Below are 27,438 nucleotides of genomic sequence, written 5' to 3' on the forward strand. Positions count from 1 at the left end.
TATCCATTTTCCTCGTCTCATTCTTCACTGTTGTGGTTTTGTTTTGAATATTGGTTTTTATCGGTTAATCTCTTTTGTCTTTGTTCACCAAAGTGAACTCCATATTCTCAATTCGTCGACACGTGCCAGGAGAATTTTATAAGTTTAAAACAGGGGAAAAATGCGCAACTTAAAGTTAAAATATTGCCTATCCTACAAGGATACCATAAAGCAACCGAAGATCCTTTTGGTTAATCCAAATTCACAGAAATTTGCCAGCGAAGTTCGTTATGTGGTGACAGAAAGTCAACTGTTTGCATTCAACGCCGGTCAAGAGCATGAAAAACCCAAAGTTCTGGCAGAAGTTCCAGATATTGTGGCAGCAGAATATTTAGCTTTGGATAATGAAATCTGTTTGGCCACAAGAGGAGGGGAAGTGTTGTTGGTTAATCCGGAAACCTTGCAAACGAATGAGGGTACTTTTTGTGATGTGGGTATTGAATGTATGGAATGGAGTCCCGATCAAGAAGTTGTCGTTTTTGTGACCAAAGAACATAATGTTGTTGTTATGAACTGTACATATGATCCCCTGACTGAGCATTCGTTGTATGATGATCAGGCGGAAGCTGAGGGAGGATTTGTTAATGTCGGATGGGGCAAGAAAGAGACGCAGTTTCATGGTTCAGAGGGTAAGGAGGCGGCTAAGAGGAAACAGGAGTCGGAGGCACCAGTTAATTTGGAGGAGATTAGTAAGGTAAGCAGAGGAGAAACTTTTTGAGGAGCATAAGTGACATTTTATTAATGTCTTTTTGTTTCTAGGAAATTATTATTAGTTGGCGTGCTGATGGTGCCTATTTTGTGGTTTCCTATGTAAGCCCCAGCAAGGGACGCACCTTCAAGGTATTCGACAAAGAAGGTAAACTACAATTTGTGGCCGAAAAACAAGCGAATTTGTATGGTCCCACAGCCTGGAGGCAATCAGGCAATTGGATTGCCGTACCTCAAAAGTTGCCCAATAAGAGTACCATCGCCCTCTTCGAAAAGAATGGTTTGCGCCACAGGGAAATCCCATTACCTTTTGATCTCCAAGAAACCCCCATTGAAGATCTTAAATGGAGCTCAGATTCTGAGATACTCAGCATTAGAACTAAAAACAAAATCTATTTGTATACAATTGGCAATTATCATTGGTATTTGAAACAAGTCTTGGATTTCGCAGATGATCCAGAAGATCCAATGGCATATTATACCTGGGATAGTCGCATTGGTGAGGAGAAGACACTGCACATACTTTTTGAAAGTGGCAAATATTTAATATACAAATGGTATTGGGCCATTGATCGTTTAAATCGTACCGGTTTGGTGGCTGTTATTGATGGCAATCAATTGCTGCTAACAGATTTCTCCAAAGCTGTTATACCCCCACCCATGTGTACAAAGGCTCTGCAATTGGAGGCAGGTGGTGCAGGAGATTCCTACATTATTACAGTTACTTTGACCCAGGCTCAAGATGAGGTTCATTTGTGTGTCTTAGATTCGAAGCACAAGATCCACTACTACAAGTCTCACTTGTCCAATATAACCGCCTTTAGCAGCCAGGGATGTTTGGAGCTACAAGGATCTGTGGACGAAACATTGATGCCGTTGCAATATGGTAACTTGCAGTGGTTTGAGAGTTTTGAAGATACCTATTTGGTGGCCAGTTTTAGTGAAAATAAAACAAGTCAAATATATTTCCTGGCAGTGGATGCTCCCGATAGTTACAAGGTCATGGTAAATGTTACTGTTCCCGGCATAATTTCATCCCTTATGCCCTCTGGTAAAGAACAGCCATGTGAGCTATTCTATCAAACACTGGAAGACAATCGCATTACCCAATTGGTCTACGATGTTGATTCAAAACGTGAAACATCCAGTCGTCTTCATTTGGAGCTACAACAAAATATCGATCAAATGGAAACATTTATACAAACCAATGATGCAGAAACCCACACAATATGTTTGAGTAACAATCAATGTCTCTATGTGGATAATGAACGTGTGGCCACAGATGTTACCTCGTTCTGCATGGCTGGTAATTATCTCACCTTTACCAAGCTGACGTCCTTGCATTTTCTACGCTTGGGCGATATGAGATTAGTTGATGAACGTCGTTTGGAACGTGGTGCCAAACTGGTGACAACTGTATTGAATTCAGCACGCACGATATTACAAATGCCTCGTGGTAATTTGGAAGCCATATGTCCAAGGGTTTTATCCCTGGAATTGGTGGGAGCTCTTTTGGATACACAAAAGTATTGCCTAGCCTTTGATGTGCTACGCAAGCAGCGTATTAATCTCAACATCATTTGTGATCACAACTTGTGCACATTTATGGAGAAAATTGACATCTTCTTGGAGGAGATACAAAATCCAAATTGGTTGAATTTATTCCTCAGTGATCTGCAAAATGAGGTAAGTACTCGCCTCGGCTATATCAGCAGGCGTGGATTTTTTAAAGAATATTTTTCAAAGACCTTTAACAGGATTGAATTTTTTAAGAATTAACTCTTGATTTTGTTTGGCTTTAGGTCAGAAAGAAAAACAATAAGATTTTGTTTTTTATTTTGGTTTTATTATTCCAATATTTCGACCCTCTCCGAAGGTCATCATCAGGGAAATTGACTTTAAAAGAAACAATTAACAATTAATTTATAAATATTAAACAAAAATATTTTTAACAATAATTACATTTTGTTTTCTTAGTGACTGTCAAATATGCACATCTTGTATTATGCACGAGTATTTTACAACTAAACTAAAGCTTTTTTATGTTTCTCTATTGCATTCCTATAAATTTGTGCACAGTGTTCCGTATCCATTTTGTAGTTTATACGATTTTCCACTGGCACATTTATGATGTGAAGCATCTCTAGCATATATCGTCGTTTATAGTTTCTTTCCTGTGCTAATATTTCAACGTCTTTAAAATTAGGCGTGTGTCCTGTGGTTGCACAGTGTGCTGCAAGGGCAGTTTTTTGTTCTGGTGGTTTGCCTTTATTCTTCTGGTCCGACTTGTGACCACTTATTCTAGTCTTCAGCTTATTTTTTGTTGTGCCAACATATACCTGAGCATATACCTGGGCACAACAAAAAATAAGCTGAAGACTAGAATAAGTGGTCACAAGTCGGACCAGAAGAATAAAGGCAAACCATCAGAACAAAAAACTGCCCTTGCAGCACACTGTGCAACCACAGGACACACGCCTAATTTTAAAGACGTTGAAATATTAGCACAGGAAAGAAACTATAAACGACGATATATGCTAGAGATGCTTCACATCATAAATGTGCCAGTGGAAAATCGTATAAACTACAAAATGGATACGGAACACTGTGCACAAATTTATAGGAATGCAATAGAGAAACATAAAAAAGCTTTAGTTTAGTTGTAAAATACTCGTGCATAATACAAGATGTGCATATTTGACAGTCACTAAGAAAACAAAATGTAATTATTGTTAAAAATATTTTTGTTTAATATTTATAAATTAATTGTTAATTGTTTCTTTTAAAGTCAATTTCCCTGATGATGACCTTCGGAGAGGGTCGAAATATTGGAATAATAAAACCAAAATAAAAAACAAAATCTTATTGTTTTTCTTTCTGACCTAAAGCCAAACAAAATCAAGAGTTAATAAAGTCCAAAGGTCAACAATAATTCAACCAAAATTTTTTTAAGAATATTTTTTCAAGGACATTCAGCAGGCGTTGATTTTTTAAGAATATTTTTCAAACACCTTCGACAGCCGTTGATTTTGTTAAGAATATTTTTAAGGACCTTCTAAAGTCGTGGATTTTTTAAGAATATTTTTTCAAACACCTTCGACAGCCGTTGATTTTGTTAGGAATATTTTTTAAGGACCTTCAACAGGCCTGGATTTTTTAAGAATATTTTCTCAAACACCTTCAACAGGCGTGGATTTTTTAAGAATATTTGTTCAAACACCTTCAACAGGCTTGGATTTTTTAAGAATATTTTTTCAAACATCTTCAACAGGCGTGGATTTTTTAAGAATATTTTTTCAAACACCTTCAACAGGCGTGGATTTTTTAAGAATATTTTTTCAAACACCTTCAACAGGCGTGGATTTTTTAAGAATATTTTTTCGAACACCTTTCAACGGGCGTGGATTTTTTAAGAATATTTTTTCAAACATCTTCAACAGGCGTGGATTTTTTAAGAATATTTTTTCAAACACCTTCAACAGGCGTGGATTTTTTAAGAATATTTTTTCAAACACCTTCAACAGGCGTGGGTTTCTTAAGAATATTTTTTCAAACACCTTCAACAGGCGTGGATTTTTTAAGAATATTTTTTCAAACATCTTCAACAGGCGTGGATTTTTTAAGAATATTTTTTCAAACACCTTCAACAGGCGTGGATTTTTTAAGAATATTTTTTCAAACACCTTCAACAGGCGTGGATTTTTTAAGAATATTTTTTCAAACACCTTCGACAGGCGTGGATTTTTTAAGAATATTTTTTCAAACACCTTCGACAGGCGTGGATTTTTTAAGAATATTTTTTCAAACACCTTCAACAGGCGTGGATTTTTTAAGAATATTTTTTCAAACACCTTCAACAGGCGTGGATTTCTTTAAAATATTTTTTCAAGGACTTTAAACAGATTGGGTTTTTTTAGAAATATTTTTCCAAAGACCTTCAACAGGCGAGTTTTTTAAGAATATTTCTTCAAGCACCTTCAACAGCCGTTGATTTTGTTAAGAATATTTTTTCAAGGACTTTAAACAGATTGGGTTTTTTTTAGAAATATTTTTCCAAAGACCTTCAACAGGCGAGTTTTTTAAGAATATTTCTTCAAGCACCTTCAACAGCCGTTGATTTTGTTAAGAATATTTTTTAAGGACCTTCAACAGGCCTGGATTTTTTAAGAATATTTTCTCAAACACCTTCAACAGGCGTGGATTTTTTAAGAATATTTTTTCAAACACCTTCAACAGGCGTGGATTTTTTAAGAATATTTTTTCAAACACCTTCAACAGGCGTGGATTTTTTAAGAATATTTTTTCAAACACCTTCAACAGGCATGGATTTTTTAAGAATATTTTTCCAAAGATCTTCAACAGGCGAGTTTTTTAAGAATATTTTTCCAAAGACCTTCAACAGGAGTGGATTTTTTAAGAATATTTTTTCAAACACCGTCAACAGGCGTGGATTTTTTAAGAATATTTTTTCAAACACCTTCAACAGGCGTGGATTTTTTAAGAATATTTTTTAAAGGACTTTAAACAGCCTTGGATTTTTTAAGAATATTTTTTCAAGGATTTCAAACAGCCTTGTATTTTTTAAGAATATTTCTCAAAGAACTTTCAACAGGCGTGAATTTTTTAAAAACTTTCAACACTAACTTTTTAAAAATATTTTTACAAGAACCTTCCACAAGCGTGGATTTTTTTATAAATATTTTTTCAAGAATCTTCAACCGGCGTGAACTTTTTTGGAATATTTTTCAAGGACCTTCAACAGGCGTGGATTTTTTTAAAATATTTTTTCAAGGACTTTAAACAGATTGGGTTTTTTTAGAAATATTTTTCCAAAGACCTACAACAGGCGGGTTTTTTTAAGAATATTTCTTCAAGCACCTTCAACAGGAGTGGATTTTTTAAGAATATTTTTTCAAACACCTCCAACAGGCGTGGATTTTTTAAGAATATTTTTTCAAACACCTTCAACAGGCGTGGATTTTTTAAGAATATTTTTTCAAACACCTTCAACAGGCGTGGATTTTTTAAGAATATTTTTTCAAACACCTTCAACAGGCGTGGATTTTTTAAGAATATTTTTTCAAACACCTTCAACAGGCGTGGATTTCTTTAAAATATTTTTTCAAGGACTTTAAACAGATTGGGTTTTTTTAGAAATATTTTTCCAAAGACCTTCAACAGGCGAGTTTTTTAAGAATATTTCTTCAAGCACCTTCAACAGCCGTTGATTTTGTTAGGAATATTTTTTCAAGGACTTTAAACAGATTGGGTTTTTTTTAGAAATATTTTTCCAAAGACCTTCAACAGGCGAGTTTTTTAAGAATATTTCTTCAAGCACCTTCAACAGCCGTTGATTTTGTTAAGAATATTTTTTAAGGACCTTCAACAGGCCTGGATTTTTTAAGAATATTTTCTCAAACACCTTCAACAGGCGTGGATTTTTTAAGAATATTTTTTCAAACACCTTCAACAGGCGTGGATTTTTTAAGAATATTTTTTCAAACACCTTCAACAGGCGTGGATTTTTTAAGAATATTTTTTCAAACACCTTCAACAGGCATGGATTTTTTAAGAATATTTTTCCAAAGATCTTCAACAGGCGAGTTTTTTAAGAATATTTTTCCAAAGACCTTCAACAGGAGTGGATTTTTTAAGAATATTTTTTCAAACACCGTCAACAGGCGTGGATTTTTTAAGAATATTTTTTCAAACACCTTCAACAGGCGTGGATTTTTTAAGAATATTTTTTAAAGGACTTTAAACAGCCTTGGATTTTTTAAGAATATTTTTTCAAGGATTTCAAACAGCCTTGGATTTTTTAAGAATATTTTTTCAAGGATTTCAAACAGCCTTGTATATTTTAAGAATATTTCTCAAAGAACTTTCAACAGGCGTGAATTTTTTAAAAACTTTCAACACTAACTTTTTAAAAATATTTTTACAAGAACCTTCCACAAGCGTGGATTTTTTTATAAATATTTTTTCAAGAATCTTCAACCGGCGTGAACTTTTTTGGAATATTTTTCAAGGACCTTCAACAGGCGTGGATTTTTTTAAAATATTTTTTCAAGGACTTTAAACAGATTGGGTTTTTTTTAGAAATATTTTTCCAAAGACCTACAACAGGCGAGTTTTTTAAGAATATTTCTTCAAGCACCTTCAACAGGAGTGGATTTTTTAAGAATATTTTTTCAAACACCTCCAACAGGCGTGGATTTTTTAAGAATATTTTTTCAAACACCTTCAACAGGCGTGGATTTTTTAAGAATATTTTTTCAAACACCTTCAACAGGCGTGGATTTTTTAAGAATATTTTTTCAAACACCTTCAACAGGCGTGGATTTTTTAAGAATATTTTTTCAAACACCTTTCAACGGGCGTGGATTTTTTAAGAATATTTTTTCAAACATCTTCAACAGGCGTGGATTTTTTAAGAATATTTTTTCAAACACCTTCAACAGGCGTGGATTTTTTAAGAATATTTTTTCAAACACCTTCAACAGGCGTGGGTTTCTTAAGAATATTTTTTCAAACACCTTCAACAGGCGTGGATTTTTTAAGAATATTTTTTCAAACATCTTCAACAGGCGTGGATTTTTTAAGAATATTTTTTCAAACACCTTCAACAGGCGTGGATTTTTTAAGAATATTTTTTCAAACACCTTCAACAGGCGTGAATTTTTTAAGAATATTTTTTCAAACACCTTCAACAGGCGTGGATTTTTTAAGAATATTTTTTCAAACACCTTCAACAGGCGTGGATTTTTTAAGAATATTTTTTCAAACACCTTCAACAGGCGTGGATTTTTTAAGAATATTTTTTCAAACACCTTCGACAGGCGTGGATTTTTTAAGAATATTTTTTCAAACACCTTCAACAGGCGTGGATTTTTTTAAAATATTTTTTCAAGGACTTTAAACAGATTGGGTTTTTTTTAGAAATATTTTTCCAAAGACCTTCAACAGGCGAGTTTTTTAAGAATATTTCTTCAAGCACCTTCAACAGCCGTTGATTTTGTTAAGAATATTTTTTCAAGGACTTTAAACAGATTGGGTTTTTTTTAGAAATATTTTTCCAAAGACCTTCAACAGGCGAGTTTTTTAAGAATATTTCTTCAAGCACCTTCAACAGCCGTTGATTTTGTTAAGAATATTTTTTAAGGACCTTCAACAGGCCTGGATTTTTTAAGAATATTTTCTCAAACACCTTCAACAGGCGTGGATTTTTTAAGAATATTTTTTCAAACACCTTCAACAGGCGTGGATTTTTTAAGAATATTTTTTCAAACACCTTCAACAGGCGTGGATTTTTTAAGAATATTTTTTCAAACACCTTCAACAGGCGTGGATTTTTTAAGAATATTTTTTCAAACACCTTCAACAGGCGTGGATTTTTTAAGAATATTTTTCCAAAGATCTTCAACAGGCGAGTTTTTTAAGAATATTTTTCCAAAGACCTTCAACAGGAGTGGATTTTTTAAGAATATTTTTTCAAACACCTTCGACAGCCGTTGATTTTGTTAAGAATATTTTTTCAAACACCTTCAACAGGCGTGGATTTTTTAAGAATATTTTTTCAAACACCTTCGACAGCCGTTGATTTTGTTAAGAATATTTTTAAGGACCTTCTAAAGGCGTGGATTTTTTAAGAATATTTTTTCAAACACCTTCGACAGCCGTTGATTTTGTTAAGAATATTTTTTCAAACACCTTCGACAGTCGTTGATTTTGTTAAGAATATTTTTTCAAACACCTTCGACAGCCGTTGATTTTGTTAAGAATATTTTTTCAAACACCTTCGACAGCCGTTGATTTTGTTAAGAATATTTTTTAAGGACCTTCAACAGGCCTGGATTTTTTAAGAATATTTTCTCAAACACCTTCAACAGGCGTGGATTTTTTAATAATATTTTTTCAAACACCTTCAACAGGCGTGGATTTTTTAAGAATATTTTTTCAAACACCTTCAACAGGCGTGGATTTTTTAAGAATATTTTTTCAAACACCTTCAACAGGCGTGGATTTTTTAAGAATATTTTTTCCAACACCTTCAACAGGCGTGGATTTTTTAAGAATATTTTTTCAAACACCTTAAACAGGCATGGATTTTTTAAGAATATTTTTCCAAAGATCTTCAACAGGCGAGTTTTTTAAGAATATTTTTCCAAAGACCTTCAACAGGAGTGGATTTTTTAAGAATATTTTTTCAAACACCGTCAACAGGCGTGGATTTTTTAAGAATATTTTTTCAAACACCTTCAACAGGCGTGGATTTTTTAAGAATATTTTTTAAAGGACTTTAAACAGCCTTGGATTTTTTAAGAATATTTTTTCAAGGATTTCAAACAGCCTTGTATTTTTTAAGAATATTTCTCAAAGAACTTTCAACAGGCGTGAATTTTTTAAAAACTTTCAACACTAACTTTTTAAAAATATTTTTACAAGAACCTTCCACAAGCGTGGATTTTTTTATAAATATTTTTTCAAGAATCTTCAACCGGCGTGAACTTTTTTGGAATATTTTTCAAGGACCTTCAACAGGCGTGGATTTTTTTTAAATATTTTTTCAAGGACTTTAAACAGATTGGGTTTTTTTTAGAAATATTTTTCCAAAGACCTACAACAGGCGAGTTTTTTAAGAATATTTCTTCAAGCACCTTCAACAGGAGTGGATTTTTTAAGAATATTTTTTCAAACACCTCCAACAGGCGTGGATTTTTTAAGAATATTTTTTCAAACACCTTCAACAGGCGTGGATTTTTTAAGAATATTTTTTCAAACACCTTCAACAGGCGTGGATTTTTTAAGAATATTTTTTCAAACACCTTCAACAGGCGTGGATTTTTTAAGAATATTTTTTCAAACACCTTTCAACGGGCGTGGATTTTTTAAGAATATTTTTTCAAACATCTTCAACAGGCGTGGATTTTTTAAGAATATTTTTTCAAACACCTTCAACAGGCGTGGATTTTTTAAGAATATTTTTTCAAACACCTTCAACAGGCGTGGGTTTCTTAAGAATATTTTTTCAAACACCTTCAACAGGCGTGGATTTTTTAAGAATATTTTTTCAAACATCTTCAACAGGCGTGGATTTTTTAAGAATATTTTTTCAAACACCTTCAACAGGCGTGGATTTTTTAAGAATATTTTTTCAAACACCTTCAACAGGCGTGAATTTTTTAAGAATATTTTTTCAAACACCTTCAACAGGCGTGGATTTTTTAAGAATATTTTTTCAAACACCTTCAACAGGCGTGGATTTTTTAAGAATATTTTTTCAAACACCTTCAACAGGCGTGGATTTTTTAAGAATATTTTTTCAAACACCTTCGACAGGCGTGGATTTTTTAAGAATATTTTTTCAAACACCTTCAACAGGCGTGGATTTTTTAAGAATATTTTTTCAAACACCTTCAACAGGCGTGGATTTTTTAAGAATATTTTTCCAAAGATCTTCAACAGGCGAGTTTTTTAAGAATATTTTTCCAAAGACCTTCAACAGGAGTGGATTTTTTAAGAATATTTTTTCAAACACCTTCGACAGCCGTTGATTTTGTTAAGAATATTTTTTCAAACACCTTCAACAGGCGTGGATTTTTTAAGAATATTTTTTCAAACACCTTCGACAGCCGTTGATTTTGTTAAGAATATTTTTAAGGACCTTCTAAAGGCGTGGATTTTTTAAGAATATTTTTTCAAACACCTTCGACAGCCGTTGATTTTGTTAAGAATATTTTTTCAAACACCTTCGACAGCCGTTGATTTTGTTAAGAATATTTTTTCAAACACCTTCGACAGCCGTTGATTTTGTTAAGAATATTTTTTCAAACACCTTCGACAGCCGTTGATTTTGTTAAGAATATTTTTTAAGGACCTTCAACAGGCCTGGATTTTTTAAGAATATTTTCTCAAACACCTTCAACAGGCGTGGATTTTTTAATAATATTTTTTCAAACACCTTCAACAGGCGTGGATTTTTTAAGAATATTTTTTCAAACACCTTCAACAGGCGTGGATTTTTTAAGAATATTTTCTCAAACACCTTCAACAGGCGTGGATTTTTTAAGAATATTTTTTCAAACACCTTCAACAGGCGTGGATTTTTTAAGAATATTTTTTCAAACACCTTAAACAGGCATGGATTTTTTAAGAATATTTTTCCAAAGATCTTCAACAGGCGAGTTTTTTAAGAATATTTGTCCAAAGACCTTCAACAGGAGTGGATTTTTTAAGAATATTTTTTCAAACACCGTCAACAGGCGTGGATTTTTTAAGAATATTTTTTCAAACACCTTCAACAGGCGTGGATTTTTTAAGAATATTTTTTAAAGGACTTTAAACAGCCTTGGATTTTTTAAGAATATTTTTTCAAGGATTTCAAACAGCCTTGGATTTTTTAAGAATATTTCTCAAAGAACTTTCAACAGGCGTGAATTTTTTAAAAACTTTCAACACTAACTTTTTAAAAATATTTTTACAAGAACCTTCCACAAGCGTGGATTTTTTTATAAATATTTTTTCAAGAATCTTCAACCGGCGTGAACTTTTTTGGAATATTTTTCAAGGACCTTCAACAGGCGTGGATTTTTTTAAAATATTTTTTCAAGGACTTTAAACAGATTGGGTTTTTTTAGAAATATTTTTCCAAAGACCTACAACAGGCGAGTTTTTTAAGAATATTTCTTCAAGCACCTTCAACAGGAGTGGATTTTTTAAGAATATTTTTTCAAACACCTCCAACAGGCGTGGATTTTTTAAGAATATTTTTTCAAACACCTTCAACAGGCGTGGATTTTTTAAGAATATTTTTTCAAACACCTTCAACAGGCGTGGATTTTTTAAGAATATTTTTTCAAACACCTTCAACAGGCGTGGATTTTTTAAGATTATTTTTTCAAACACCTTCAACAGGCGTGGATTTTTTAAGAATATTTTTTCAAACACCTTCAACAGGCGTGGATTTTTTAAGAATATTTTTTCAAACACCTTCAACAGGCGTGGATTTTTTAAGAATATTTTTTCAAACACCTTCAACAGGCGTGGATTTTTTAAGAATATTTTTTCAAACACCTTTCAACGGGGGTGGATTTTTTAAGAATATTTTTTCAAACATCTTCAACAGGCGTGGATTTTTTAAGAATATTTTTTCAAACACCTTCAACAGGCGTGGATTTTTTAAGAATATTTTTTCAAACACCTTCAACAGGCGTGGATTTTTTAAGAATATTTTTTCAAACACCTTCAACAGGCCTGGATTTTTTATGAATATTTTCTCAAACACCTTCAACAGGCGTGGATTTTTTAAGAATATTTTTTCAAACACCTTCAACAGGCGTGGATTTTTTAAGAATATTTTTTCAAACACCTTCAACAGGCGTGGATTTTTTAAGAATATTTTTTCAAACACCTTCAACAGGCGTGGATTTTTTAAGAATATTTTTTCAAACACCTTCAACAGGCGTGGATTTTTTAAGAATATTTTTTCAAACACCTTCAACAGGCGTGGATTTTTTAAGAATATTTTCTCAAACACCTTCAACAGGCGTGGATTTTTTAAGAATATTTTTTCAAACACCTCAACAGGCGTGGATTTTTTAAGAATATTTTTTCAAACACCTCAACAGGCGTGGATTTTTTAAGAATATTTTTTCAAACACCTTCAACAGGCGTGGATTTTTTTAAGAATATTTTTTCAAGCACCTTCAACGGGCGTGGATTTTTTTAAGAATATTTTTTTCAAACACCTTCAACAGTCGTGGATTTTTTAAGAATATTTTTTTCAAACACCTTCAACAGTCGTGGATTTTTTAAGAATATTTTTTTCAAACACCTTCAACAGTCGTGGATTTTTTAAGAATATTTTTTCAATTACCATTATTTTTTAAATATTTTCAACGACCTTTAATAATTCTCTTTTTTCCCTTTCAGGACTTCACCAAGACGATGTATGCCAGTAACTATAAAAAAGATTCCCAATTATATCCGGAGGGCTTTAAAATTGAAAACAAAGTGATTTACATTTGCAAAACTTTATGCGTTCGAATGGAGCAGTCAAGTGAGAAACGTTTTCGACTTCCAATTATTACGGCCTGTGTTAAGTTGAAGCAGATCGAAAAAGCCTTAGAGCTGATATGGGAAGAGAAGAAACGTGAAAATACCCACAATGATTCACAGGCTGCAGTTGGAGCCGAAGAAGCCCTAAACTATCTACTCTATTTGGTGGATGTTAATGAACTCTATAATGTTGCGCTGGGTACCTATGATTTTGGTTTGGTATTATTTGTTGCGCAAAAGTCGCAAAAAGACCCTAAAGAATTCTTGGCTTTCCTCAATGAGTTGAAGGGCTACGAATTGAATTATCGTAAATTTAAAATTGATGAACATTTGAAACGTTACGAAAAGGCTCTACAGCACATTGCCAATTGTGGTCCCGAGAAATTTCAAGAAGCTTTGGAATTTATTAAACGTCATGAATATTATTCACGTTCGCTGCAGGCATTCCAAAATGATGCCGAGTGCTATAAAGAAATATGTTTGGCTTTTGCTGATCATCTCAGGGCAAATGGTAAATTGGAAAATGCCAGTATACTCTATGAGAGGGGTGGAAATCTACAACAAGCTTTACTGAGTGCTAAGCACACATTGGATTGGCAAAGGGCTTTGCTTCTGGCCAAGAAAAGTGAACAAGATGTGGCCCAAGTGGCAGTGTAAGTGAACATTTTTAAAAGCGACATGGAAATATATTTAAAAATCACTTGTTTTTTCCAGGTCCCTTGTGGTGCCTCTGCAGGAACAAGGTCGCTATGAAGAAGCCTATCACTTGTCCAAAACCTATGGTCAAAGTCGCAAGGATTCCCTGCAGTGTTTGACCAAAGGCAAACTGTTTTTAAAAGCCATATTCGAAGCCCAAATTTGTCCAGACAACAAAGCAGAAGAAGACGGAGATCTTCTAACTACTTTGGTCACTCCCGAACTCTTGGCATATCAAAGTGTCTTACTAAACTCCATAACAGCAGATGAGGAATTATTTACACAACACAAAGATCGTTTGGTCCAAGTACGTCTTAATCACCTAAAACAAACACAATTTGGTGGAGATGATGATCAATTGGACATAGATGAATGTGATCTCTTATCAGATACAACAAGTATGCGTTCATCTCGTTACACAGCCAGTTCCAGAGGCACAGGGTAATTATTGCTTTATCATCAACTTTATTCTATTTTATGGAGTAAAATATTTTCTTTTCTTTTTCACAGAAAAACATTCCGTTCAAGCAAAAATCGCCGCAAGCATGAACGTAAAATTTTAAGCCTTAAGCCAGGCAATCCATTTGAAGATATTGCCTTAATAGATGCCCTCTATAATCAGATAACACGTTGCTATGGCCAACAACAACATGTTCGTGATACTTGCAAAGCTTTACTGCAACTACAACAAGACAGTGCGGCGCTGCAGTTGCAACAAACTTATAAAAATCTTTTGAGTGTAATGCAAAATTCCCTGGATGCAATTTGGATTGAAGAAATGTTGCAGAGTTGTGGTCAACAATTCTTGCAGGGACCGAATGTGGATTATACCCAACTGAAGAATGAACAACGTTATGCTATGCTAAGTAAGTTGAAAAATACTGAAATTTATTTTAATTGACTATTATTTATGAAAGTTACCAGAAAATAGGTCTTTTTAAACAACTTAAACGCTAATCACTTAAAAGGCCATAGTACTTATCTAGATAAAACATTTAATGGTCTTCTATAAGAAGACCAATTGTGAATAATGCTTTTTATACCCACAGCTTTCAGGCTAACGATGGTATATACAATTTGATACGATCAAAAATTTGCATCGTTGAAATAATGGTTTTGAAACCCAAGTTTATTTGAAAGAAACCCGTTTCAGACAAATATGGATTCGTTCTAAGATGGGCCATATTGGTCCACTCCTTCGGATTTCTTTACCACAAAAGTTTCAACAATTTTCGCTGAAATGTTGCGCACGATAACTCCCTAAGCAAATAACCGATTTGCTCTAATATTTAGTCATTGTAATATTTCTTCAACACATACATCAGTTTAGGACATGGACTATATCGGCCCATTTTTTGAGGTACCTTCTACATAACATTTAAAAAATTGTCGCAATGAAGTGGTCTATAGACATTTATCAGATCGTTTTCAAAATTTTCGCAGCAGGTTGTCATCGCGGCCCTAATTGCCACGGTACAATTTTTTCGAGGCAATTCTGATGAGCACTATAACTAACGAATAGATTATTTGATTTGGGCGAAACTTTTCACATCGCAAATTTTCTTTCCAACATACCTCAACATGCAAGAAGGTGTATGTCTATATCGCACAACATATTCAGGTACCTCGCTAGCAAAATTTCAAAATTTAGGCTGTTTAAGAGCTGTTAGATTTATTACTTGCGGTCAAGTTTACAGCGATTTAATGTTGTTCTGGGGAAGTACTTGTTTCTGGTCCATAAACTCAAAAAATCATACGGTGACCAAAATGAATGGCTGGTGGGCACAAAAGAAGTGACTATCATTTGCCAAAGTTTTCCCTCATTTTTCTCTTAAACTTAAATTAATTTCGTTGTTTTTATTTTTCGAGATGGGCTTATGATCAGAGGGTCAGTGTAAGCATGAATACGATAATATTTATGGAAAGACAATACTTTCTGAGATATGAGCCTGAAATTACCCAATATTTAAGGCCAACTCTCATAATTATCTCGCACTTAATTTTTAGTAGTTTTTATTGCAATGTCTCATTGAACAATTTAGGCAAACTGCCACACAAACGCCTAAAAATGTACACTGAAAACTTCTTTCTACAAAACTTCTGAGATCGATGATATTCCTCGGCCATCATTTGAGTCGGCCTCTAAAAGTGCTTTTGACCAAGAAACTCTGAGGTAGGTTAGGTTCAAGGACTCGTAGCTGTTGTTGTTGTAACAGTGCTTTTGTTATGTTTATTTGTTCGTTCCTCTGTTTAATCTGGCTCTGGGTCTATCTCCAGTTCCAGAAAAGTGGCTGCTTCGATGGGACAGGGACGTAGCCAGGATTTCATTTCGGGGGGGGCCCACCTGACCAAACTTTTTAAAGTTAATGTTAGCGAAAATTTATTTTTTAACAATGATTTAAACTTTATTTTGGGCTTATTTTACTGATGAAATAATTTTCATTACTATTTTTTAATTAAAATGGCGTAAGATTTCTTAGCTAATTTCCTCTTGTTTCAAATTTTTCAATTTCGGAAGTTCAGGTATCCAATCGTTTTTATTGTCATAAAGAAACCAACTATCGTTATTTCCCTAAAGATATTTTGGTGTCCAATCGTAGGTAGATGTTATCACAAAGAATTTCCGAATGCAGATAGTGTTTTTTTTTTTGATAAAAAAAAATATTCTGAGCAATAGTGAGTCTATCAATCATGAAATTCTAGCACCTAATCGCGGGTATGTAAATGGAGAATTCTATTTCCGATCGTGGATCTTCTCATAAATTGATCAGGAACTAGGAAAACTCTGGCAACCTGTATTGAATTCTTTTAAAATGAAATTCTGGCGTCCATTCCAAGATCAATACATGTATACATTCTTTTAGCAAGAATCCATGAACAAAATGTTTCCCAATCTACATTTTTTATACTCTCAGCCTTTAGTCAAAATAAACCTCATCGAAATAATGGTTTTAGGGCCAAAGTGTGTTTGGAAAAAATCTGTTTCAGAAAACTTGAAGTCGACTTAGCTGTGTTCGTCCGTCTTGTTGGAGGACACGATGATTCTCGAAGAGATCGGTCCAAAATTTTGCCTTCGTTTTATTTTGTCCAAATTTTGATCAACTTCGAAGATGGACCATATCAATCCATTCTTTCGGTAACCTTCCACAGAGTATTTCAAAAATGTTCAGAGATGTGCAGTTTAAGACCTCTCTCGACAATAAATAAGTGGATAAGTGTAAGCTGAAGACCTAAGTAGTCATGGCTTCACTTCCTTTTTGCTAATAATTTAGTTATAAGTAAAAATATGATATAAATAAATTATTAAATAAAAATACCTCTATGGAAACGCTTTCCTTTTTTGCAACAAGTGTTCTCGGGGCCACTATTACTACGGTACAAGTTTTTCAGGGGCAAGTCCATACTTTCAGAGAAAATGGCCCGAAAGCTGTAAAGAACACCTGCGGCCGTCATGTGTAGTGACTGGTGCGCACGATAACTTTCGAACCTTATACTGCGGTACATCCTTCAAAAACCATCAAAATAGTTGTTAAATGCAGTTTAAGGTCTGTTCGAGGATCCTTAGAAATGTTTACTGAAGGTATTAATTGTGTTTAGAACGGTATTGTGTTTTTCGTGAAAAAAAACTGAAAAAATATTCTGTGACGAACTGAAATGACTGGTGGGAGCAAAATTTTTTAAAAGGAATGACTTCCAAAATAAAATCTACTTCCAAAATGAACTATGTCGGTCCGGTCCATTTCTTCAGGTAACTTCTCCGCAACACTTGTGATCAGTGATATAATCCACATTTTGTCGCCAAGTTCATACGTCTGAAAATGCCTACACAATTCTGAAAATCTCCTAATACATGTGTGGCCCCTATTCGATCTATCCATAGATGAAAATTTCAGTTCACACAGACTCAGGGTATATTCCTGTCTGCAAAGCCGACTGATTGTTGTTGAGATTTTGACGAAGAAGAGAATCTGTTTCCGATCAGTTTTTTTTATTTCGTTTGTCATCACAAAGTCCTTTGTGAAAGCAGAAAAAAGGAACATTTCTACAAATGTGCATCCATAACTCCCAAAATACAATTCAAAGAGTAACACTATGCAACACTGGAAATGCAAACAACTTCTAGTATGAATTTTTTGAAAATACATATTTAGACTACAAAAACCCTAGTAGGGTTTTGTCCTGTCAGATCCAGTTCGGATTTTAAGGCCTCATCTAAACCGGGCTAAATCTACACGTTTTTGCATTTATCAGGCCTTTATCTCAGAAACGAATAGGAATTTGGCCTTGCTGTCTTTAGCAATATTGTAGCCCTGTACTAGTAGAACTTATCTTCTGAAAAACATAAGAAAAACTCCATCTACGGCATCAAAATCTATAAAATATAGAAAATTTTACATAACTGCTGAAATTCTGGTCAGTATCAGCTAAACTATTGGGAGTTGAACCAAGTAACCTTTTGTAAAAATCTTCCAAATAAAGTTCTCAACAACTCTTTAGAAAATTCTGAAAATGCTTACTTCATGTTGTTTCAGCTGTATTTTGCATCATATCTTTTACAACACGTGTTTCAAACACAGTTCACACCAACAGTTTATTCTCGCATTTCGGATTTCACTACATTATTGATATTTTTATTAAATCGTCGTTGAAAAATGTACTGAAAACAACAGCATAGAGGCATTTTACAACAATGACATGTTCTGAAGAGTTGTGTATTACATTCCAGGGAATATTTTTCCAAAAGAAAATATTCCGAAAAAATTAACGGTTGTGGAGATACGGTGCGAAATGTATAAAAATTGTGGAATTTTTGCATATATTTTGAAGTTTGAGGCAATAAATGCAGTTTTTCGAGTTCATTATTTCTCCAAATATTTTATTCTTGTCCTTATCTACAAATTTGCTTCAGAGGTCAGAAGAAGTTTCGCATTGGTTTCAGAGATATAGCGCCGAATTTCTTTAAAAACTCAATATTTAACCGTGTTTAGATGGGGCCATAAAATCCGAGCTCGATCTCGCACAACAAAACCCAACTAAGGTTTCTTGTCGTTTGGGTCTGTACTTTCAAAAAATCATCAGTTCGAATTGTTTGCACAAGATCACATTAAAAATGTTGCACAGTGTAATCGACAGAAAAAAAAAAATCCCTGAAGTTGAAATGCCATAAATAAAATATAAATATTGACCTCAAGCTCATTAATCTTGGTTTTATTAACATTCGAAAGGTAGTACAAAACATAAAAGTACGACAGAAAAATCCTTTTTTGTACAATAGACATTTACTAACTTGTAACAAGAGACCAGTTTATAATAATCTCAACGAACGAGACTGCGGTGGAACAGAAGTTTTAGCATAAAAAATGGTTGGCATAGTTCTTTTTTGCAAATTTGAAACATAATAAAGAATAAGGACCACAAGAATGTTTTTTCTAGATATTGTTTACAAGCCAGTAAACATCTTGTTCTGAACTCAACAACACTTAGAGTCAGCCTAAAATTACTATTAAACGCTTAAACAACACCTTAAAACTTACCAACAACTATGCAGAAAATTGCTCAAAAAACCTAACTTCTTCATTATTTCATACTTTCAATAAGTAAACCAATGTAGTTGACCCAAACACTTTACATATTTCTTTAAAAATCTAAAACATTTTAAAATTTGACTCAAAAATTAAAAAAAAATGTGTAGCATAAGCTAATATCCTATGGGAACGAAAATCATTTCGGGGGGGGCCCGGGCCATGCCGCATACTGGGCATATGTCTTGCACGGCGCGATCGATTTCCGCCCAATACGAATTTAGGCGACTGCAATATCCCGAGCGTAGTTGAGCCAAAACTACTCTGGTTTGTCGTGGCAGCTGACGCTCCTCAGCTGCGATAGATGGAGGATGTACTCCGAGTACTTTATTCACACTATAATTGCTTAAGGCCTTGGCAACTGCGTCCGTGTGAATGCTATTCAATCCTGCTTGATATGCTTGTTGATCTAGGGGTTCTCTCCTGTATCGTTGGACCTCTCCCTCTAGAGAATGGATATCCTTCCTGATCTCCCTGAATGGGCCGGGCCTACCCACAAGATGGTGATTGGGATGGCTCACACGATAACATCCAAGCAGGTACTGCAACGAAAGCATCTCATTGTGTTGCTTTACAGGAAGAATTTTTGCCTCCTCATGTAGATGGCCCACTGAAGATTTGAGGAGGCACCCTGTCGCTGTTCTCAGGCCGGCATTCTGGCAAGTTTGAACCTTTTTCCAGTTCGTATCACACAATCTCGGGGACCAGACTGGAGGCGCATAGCTTACCACAGACCGACCTATCGCGTTATACTTGCCCAACAAGGTTTTTTTATCTGCACCCCAAGTGCTGCCGGCCAGGGACTTGAGGACCTTGTTCCTACTTTTTAACTTGTCGCAGATAGCTGTGGCGTGTGCGCACGACGTGAATATAGTGTCGAATGTGACCCCTAAAATTTTAGGGCAGTTTGTGGTCGGAATTCTGCTACCGTCGACCACGACATTCAACTCACGTTCAAACTGCGCTGTCCATGTGGTGAACAGAGTGGCTGTAGATTTTGTGGCGGAAATCTGCATATTCCTCGAATGGAAAAAGTTGGTAAGATCGGTTAAATAGTTGTTCAGTCTCTCACAGATGTCATCAGGATAGGTACCCGACGGCAGGATCGTGCAATCATCCGCATACGTCACGATCTCAATGCCGTCTGGAGGGGGTGGAATACAGGAGAGGTAGAGGTTAAACAGTTCCGGAGATATCACCCCACCTTGGGCAACTCCCTGTTTCACTCTACGGGGTTTGGACTTCTTATTCCTGAATTCCACGTACGACTGGCGTCCACGCATATAGTTGACTATCCAACGTTTCAAGCTTGGCCGGAGGGTTGTCTGCTCAATGTCCTCAAACAGCGTGGAGTGCCTGACTGTATCAAAGGCTTTTGATAAGTCAATCTCCACCATCACTGTTTTATCGCACGGTTGTCTTTGGTTGCGTCCTTTACAGATATATGTGGTAATGGCGTGCAGCGCTGTTGTCGTGCTGTGCTGCTTACGGAATCCATGCTGATGATCGGCAACTTGATAGCTATTTCTGATACTGAAGAGTAGCAAGGCCTCAAGTGTCTTTGCTACGGGCGACAAAAGCGAAATCGGTCTGTACGATTCACTTTTGATGGCATCCTTGCCTGGCTTCCGTAGTGGGACCACCCTGCACATTTTCCAGACTTCGGGAACAACGAGGGTGGCTAGCGACAAGTTGAAGACTTTGGTGAGATACTCGACTCCCGGCTCATCCAGCTGCTTCAACATTACCATGGAGATTCCATCAGGGCCCAACGCTTTGGATGATTTAGCGTTCCTAATGGCATTGGCAACATCATCCATTGTAAATTGTGGTGGTTCATCCTCGGCAGGAAGAGATCTGATGCGACGTAATACTCTTCTCTTCGCCCTGTTACTTTTGGGGTGCTCGACAAACAGTCGATTGAAGTAACTTGTACACCTCTTCGGGTCAGCCAACGTAACGTCGCCAAACGTGACTGAGGTCCTGTCATTCGGGTATTCGACCAGCAGGTATATGGCGAGCGGCTGCAGCATTGATGATGTCTCCTTTCCGCTACCCGAACATCAGAAGGATTGGGCAATTCTCTGAAGCGGTGATTGGTGAACTCTCTGAAACTCGGCCAATCAGCTTTCCCATGATTGACGAATGTGCGGCGTTCAGAGGTGATGAAATTGGGTGGTCTGCTGATGGAGACAATTATGGGGAGAAGGTCTGATCCAAGGGAAATGACGGGTTGCCAGGTGAAGTCATTTGTCAGATCAGGTGACACGATGGTTATGTCTGGCGAACTGTGACACGCTCCTCTAATTCTGGTAGGGGCGTCCTCATTGACCGAGCAAAACGTAGAGCTATCAATCTGCTCAGCCATCGCTATACCTCTCTGGTCGTTTCCGAGGGCCGAATGCCACATCTCATGATGTACATTAAAGTCCCCCAGGACCAGACGATTATGACCTTCCAAAAGCGGGCTAATGTCAGGCTTATAATCTGAGATACAGCTATTTCTCGGCGGGATGTATACAGTATCGGCCAAAACTAAAGCACCCCCTCAGTAAATTTTTTTGAAATGATAATTTTTTTATGAAAACTAAATTATAAATTTATTTTTTATTTTTCTTTTTATTTATTTATATCTTTATAATTGAAAAATACAAAAAATAAGGAGATCAGACATGGTAGAACAAGAAAAGGTAGCAGCAATACCCAGCTGACTGAACTGGGTTGTAGTGTTAGTGTCAAATTTCATATGACATTTTATACATTCATTTCTATTTCGATGTACATTAGGGACATATATTTTTTGAGAAAAAAAATATTTCCCAGAAAGACTTCTTCATATCAATGATATGTAACCTCCTCCAAGTTCAAACGATAAGCCGCGCAGTAAATCCTCGCTTGTAGAGGCGATACAACGTTTGTTAATATGTGAGGTATTTTGTTAAAATTTAAAAAAATAAAGCCCTAATAAACATGTGCTTCTTTGATTTCTAAAACAAAACATTGGAACAGCTTCTCCTTTTTCTATGAATTTCCAGCGATCCCAAACTTTTCTGCAAGAATTCTACTTTCTGCGAGAATTTATGCATTTAGTGGAATAATGTGGAACCATAAAAATTGAAAATGTAACGAATTTTCATTCATGTCTTCCAAAATATTCAACCAAATGTGAAAAATTATTAGTTTTTTAAATTCCAATAATTTATAGACATTTCCTTGTTTTGTTTACAAATACAACTGGCAGTAACGTTACAAACAAAAACAAATTTCTTTGTGGTTGTTGTTCGAGTTGTATTTGTTGTAGTATTAACTTTACCTTGTATTTGTTCTACCATGGAGATCAGAATTTAATAAACAAAAGTTAAATTTCAAAAAACATTTTAGGTCGCAAATATAAGCGGACAAAACTAAAGCACCCCCCCCATTTGATGTACAGCAAAAACTATTGAAATCAATATTTCGTTGCGTAACCTCTACTCTGGATGACACAATCACATCTTTTAGGCATAAAGGATACTAAATTATTAATTATTGCATGCGAAATAATCGGTTTTCGGAAAATTTAGCTTAAATCCTCAAAATACTGAAAATCGGAAGGTACCGTTATATGGAGGCTATACCCAAACGTGGACCCAGGTCCACGATTTTTGGTGGATATGTTTTGTGACCACTAAGAACCCTAAGTACCAAATTACAGCTAATTTAGTAGGAAAATGTGGCTTAAATATCCGAAATACCGAAGATCGGAAGGTACCGCTATAAGGGGGCTATACCAAAACATTAGCCGATATTGTTCATATTCATCCAAAAATGATGCTACAGCATCCACTAGTCAATTACAATACGCTAACGATTAAAAATTAGCAAAAGAACGAATTGCAGAAGAACGATAGACGCCGGCTTATTCAGTCGACGACCAGCAAAAAAACCTTTCATATCGACTAAAAATGTAGGAGCCAGACTGGGATTCGCCAAGACCCATTTGAACTGTTTTCCGATGAATCTATGTTTAATTTAAAGTATTCAGATGGTAAAAGGCTTGGACCAAATGGGCAACCGTTAAATCTTAAATATTGCAAAGACGCTGTAAAACATGGAGGCGGAAGGTTTTTTGCAGGTCGTCGACTGAATAAGCCGGCGTCTACCGTTCTTTTGCTAATTTTTAAACCTAAGGGATTTAGTATTTGATCAGAGAATGCTGTAGCATCATTTTTGGATGAATATGAACAATATCGGCTAATGTTTTGGGATAGCCCCCTTATAGCGGTACCTTCCGATCTTCGGTATTTCGGATATTTAAGCCACATTTTCCTATTAAATTAGCTGTAATTTGGTACTTAGGGTTCTTAGTGGTCACAAAACATATCCACCAAAAATCGTGGACCTGGATCCACGTTTGGGTATAGCCTCCATATAACGGTACCTTCCGTTTTTCAGTATTTTGAGGATTTAAGCTAAATTTTCCGAAAATCAATTATTTCGCCTGCAGTAATTAATAATTTAGTATCTTCTATACCAAAAAAATGTGATTGTGTCATTCAGAATAGAGGATACGCAACGAAATATTGATTTCAATAGTTTTTGTTGTACCTCAAATTGAGGGGTGCTTTAGTTTTGTCCGCTTATATTTGCGACCTAAAATATTTTTTGAATTTTAACTTTTGTTTATTAAATTCAGAATTCCTTATTTTTGTATTTTCCAATTATAAAGATATAAATAAATAAAAAGAAAAATAAAATATAAATTTATAATTTAGTTTTCATAAAAAAATTATCATTTCAAAAAAATTTACTGAGGGGGTGCTTTAGTTTTGGCCGATACTGTACGTTCAGCAACTCTATCTCGGCAGTTCCACACCTGACTGCTACCCCCATACATTCCATGTACGGGTCATTAGAGGCAGGCTCAAGCGAGATAGGTCTGTATTGAACAGACTGGTGCAACAGGAAAGCTAATACCCCACCTCCACATCTGGTGCGATCCTTCCTTATTACGTTGTAACCATCACAACGTACTGAGCTGTGGTCGTTCAGCGTGGTTTCCTGCACCGCCGCGACCTTGATCTTCTTCCGACTCATAAAGTCCACTATTTCATAGATCTTACCTCGGAGTCCATTGCAATTAAATTGCAAAAAGGATGCATTCTCTGGGATTGGGACAACAACGGCTGGTGTTAAAGACTGCGTGTGCGGTTGTTGTCGAGGGGACTGCGGGGGTGTTTCGTAGTCAGACGACGAGGGAGTTTCGTAATCCGACGACTCACTGGGGACTGTGTTCACGCAGCATGCAGCAACATAGTCCCTGTCGTGGACAAGTCCAGAGCAACCCCTTAGATGCACCCACTCCTGACATCTGTTGCATCTCACCGAAGGTTGGATGTGGGTGAAGATGGGGATGTGACAAACTGAGCACAGATATATTGGTCCTGGGGTTTCCTCCGTCCTGTTACGGTCCAAAAGAATCGGAGCAGGTATTCCGGGATATGCTGCTCCCAACGCAGAAAAACGAAACAAATACAAACATATGTACACTGAGGTGGCAGCCGCTGGTCGGAACGATGATTTTGTGTTGTTCCGGGTCAATCCGGTACGAATGAACCCGCTGCCGTGGGATTGACTTTGAGGTGTGTTCTCTCTGTGTTGGGGCAGAGTCTCCCTTTGAAGTGGGGACTGTGGTCGATTGAAGTGAATCGTTTGTGGGGCGTTGGATCAAGTCAACATTGCTCCTGGTTTGGCCTATGCGAGTCTATGTTGACATTGAACCGTATTTATCCTCTTTGGTCATCGAGATGAGAGGGAGAGAGTGTGAGTTCTTTCGAACTTGTATACCACCTTGAGATTGATTGAGATGGATGAAGGTTCGCTGTCGACCTAGAGTCGGATCTCAATTCTTAAGAATTAAGGCCATTAGGAGGCCAGATGGGTCTTGGAGGTAGCTTTTCGTAAAGAGGTTGGGCTTAAATGTGGTTTAGGGGCACCTGTCGGATCGGGCTGAAATTTTTTACAATAGATATCCCTTGGGACCCTGTACTCGACGATATATAATTTTCCGGGGGGAAGTCCATACTTCCGAGATATGACCCATCGGTCTTATGCAGTGGGGATTGATTCGCCTTCCAGGCAGATAAACCTTAGAATCCGGCTTGTGGCCCTATCTTTGTCAGTTTGTGCCTTTGGCGTTCGTTTATCCTTCTCCATCCTCCACATTGCTTCGATACTCCGTAGTGGACTTGGTAGGAATCGTCGGACAAAATCAAACCAAGCAACATGTCTTCTGGAGAGGTTTCCTGGCTATGCTCAATTGGAACAATCTTGACGAGTTCACCAAGAGCGCACTATTTTGCTTCTCTTAACAATTCTCTATTGTCTTTAGAATCGAGAGTAGGTCGACGCCGCCCATAACATCGGTCATGTCAGCCGAATATAATTCGTGGTTCTTTCATCGTCTATAAACCTAATTTATTTCTATGCGGCATGCACTTGCCGCAGGTGTAGCTGTAGGTGCCAAGATGTCCACTCCTACTTCAGCCGGATCAGCTTCCTTTCCTTTATAAATACTCCCTTCTGCTTGCTCCCAAAGACTTCCTTCGGCTGGCCGATAAATACTCCCTTCTGCTTGCTCCTAAAGACTTCCTTCGGTTGGCTCAAAAATACTCCCTTCTGGTCGTCTATAAGGGATTTCAGTTAAAACTGGATTAAACTTAGAGAGGCCAGGCAACATCAAATTTTCAACGGTTGCAAAATACCCCTCAGTAATGTTGGCGACATTTCCTGAGTATTTCAGCTATGTAAAACTTCTCTATATGTGGTGTCTTAGGACACGGCGATAAACAGTAAGTCTCATATGACTGAGCGAATATGATTGATATGAGAAAGTCCCCCTTGTAATAATTTCAAAAATATTTTCGAACATCACTCAAACTGCACTTTGTGAACTTTACCCAAATGATTTGTCCGATATAGAACTTCTTGTCATTTTATTTAGTGGCGGGACATTACCTCAGGAAGTATGTACTTGCCCACTAAAAACATGATATAATTGTAATAAGGACTACAATGCCTATCTTTGATTACAAATTTCGAAACACACACACTTTCTACTTTGAATTTTCCGTAGGTTATAGACCGTTTATCTTACGTAAATTAATAGGCTTATAATTTTGAAAATATACAATTAGTTATTCATTAATTTTGTTCTTCATTTCAGGTCCCATCAAACGTTTTAAACCCCAACTAAATCTTACGGAGTGGGAACATCAAATATTGCAGTAAATGTACGAAATACAATATAAAACATTATTGGTTAAGCAGTTGTTACATGGTGTCGTATATTGTAATCCCCATACAAGTAGTAGACAGAATATAATTACTTATGTATCAATACATGTTTTTATTTTTTAAATACAAAATAAACAAAGAAAACAATTATGAAAAACTATCTTCGAAGTAAAACGAAACAAGGCATTTTTGAAAACGTATTTCTTGCATTACATAGCAGCATGATAAGTTGTTGTCTGTGTTAAACTTTCATTTTCGTTTCATATGTTCTTGTTGTTGTTGTTGTTGTTGCTGTTGTTTTGTTTCTTATTATGCAAATATTTACCATATTTTATTTCAAAGAAAACGAAATGAAACGCCAACCAATAATTTATTATTATTAACTTTTCTTTCTTTGTTTTGTTTTCTTTTTTGCTTTAATATTTTTGCGTGGATGTTTTATTGTTTGCCTGAAATTCATTTAAAATCGTTTAAACAGCAAGTGTTGAGAATTGGCTAACTACTGCAAAAGGGGTACCCCGCAAAATTTCAAAGCTCCCCCTGAAAATCACTGAGTTATTGATCATGCAATTGTTTTGCTTTGTTACAACGCTTACAGTTCGGTTTAGTTGCAAAGTTGTTGGTGTTGTTGTTTATGATTGATTTTATAGCTACTCCTACTGTTTGGAGTTGTTTTTTGCTTTTACTTTCACTATCATTCAACACACAAAACATTCATTAAAAAGATCTATGAAACAATTATCGCTGCTTAACTTCGTTGTTGTAAGCATTGATTAGTCAGTTATTAGTTATTTGCATGGCAGATTTACAACCACACACTGACCAGAGGTAATGGAAAATGTATTCATTTATGCATGCAGCATGAATAGATTTTAATTGATTACAAGTTTCTAATCGAAATTTGAATATTATATTCATAAAGAAATTTGATACTAATTTAATTATGGCTTCACATGCAAGCGAATTTATCTTCAAGTTGGGATAAATAACTTTATGGTACCTATGGTCAATATGATTTCACATAGAATACTATTTGGTCTTCTCGTAGAGACCTAACACTGCAACGCCCATAGATAACGAT

General features: G+C 35.7%; 1 protein-coding gene across 1 annotated transcript; it reads left to right on the forward strand.

Moving 5' to 3' along the window:
- Positions 1 to 24: 24 nt before the first annotated feature.
- On the forward strand, positions 25 to 26,536 carry Elp1 (elongator complex protein 1). The gene is made up of 6 exons (XM_073985312.1): positions 25 to 733; positions 799 to 2,433; positions 12,679 to 13,457; positions 13,519 to 13,941; positions 14,011 to 14,366; positions 26,287 to 26,536. Exons 1-6 carry the CDS (start codon positions 161 to 163, stop codon positions 26,349 to 26,351), a joined length of 3,831 nt encoding a protein of 1,276 aa, XP_073841413.1. The 5' UTR covers positions 25 to 160; the 3' UTR covers positions 26,352 to 26,536.
- The last annotated feature ends 902 nt before the right edge of the window (positions 26,537 to 27,438 follow it).

Source organism: Musca autumnalis, unplaced genomic scaffold, assembly GCF_047663935.1.
Source record: "Musca autumnalis isolate F117 unplaced genomic scaffold, ASM4766393v1 scaffold_1, whole genome shotgun sequence".
Taxonomy (NCBI): domain Eukaryota; kingdom Metazoa; phylum Arthropoda; class Insecta; order Diptera; family Muscidae; genus Musca; species Musca autumnalis.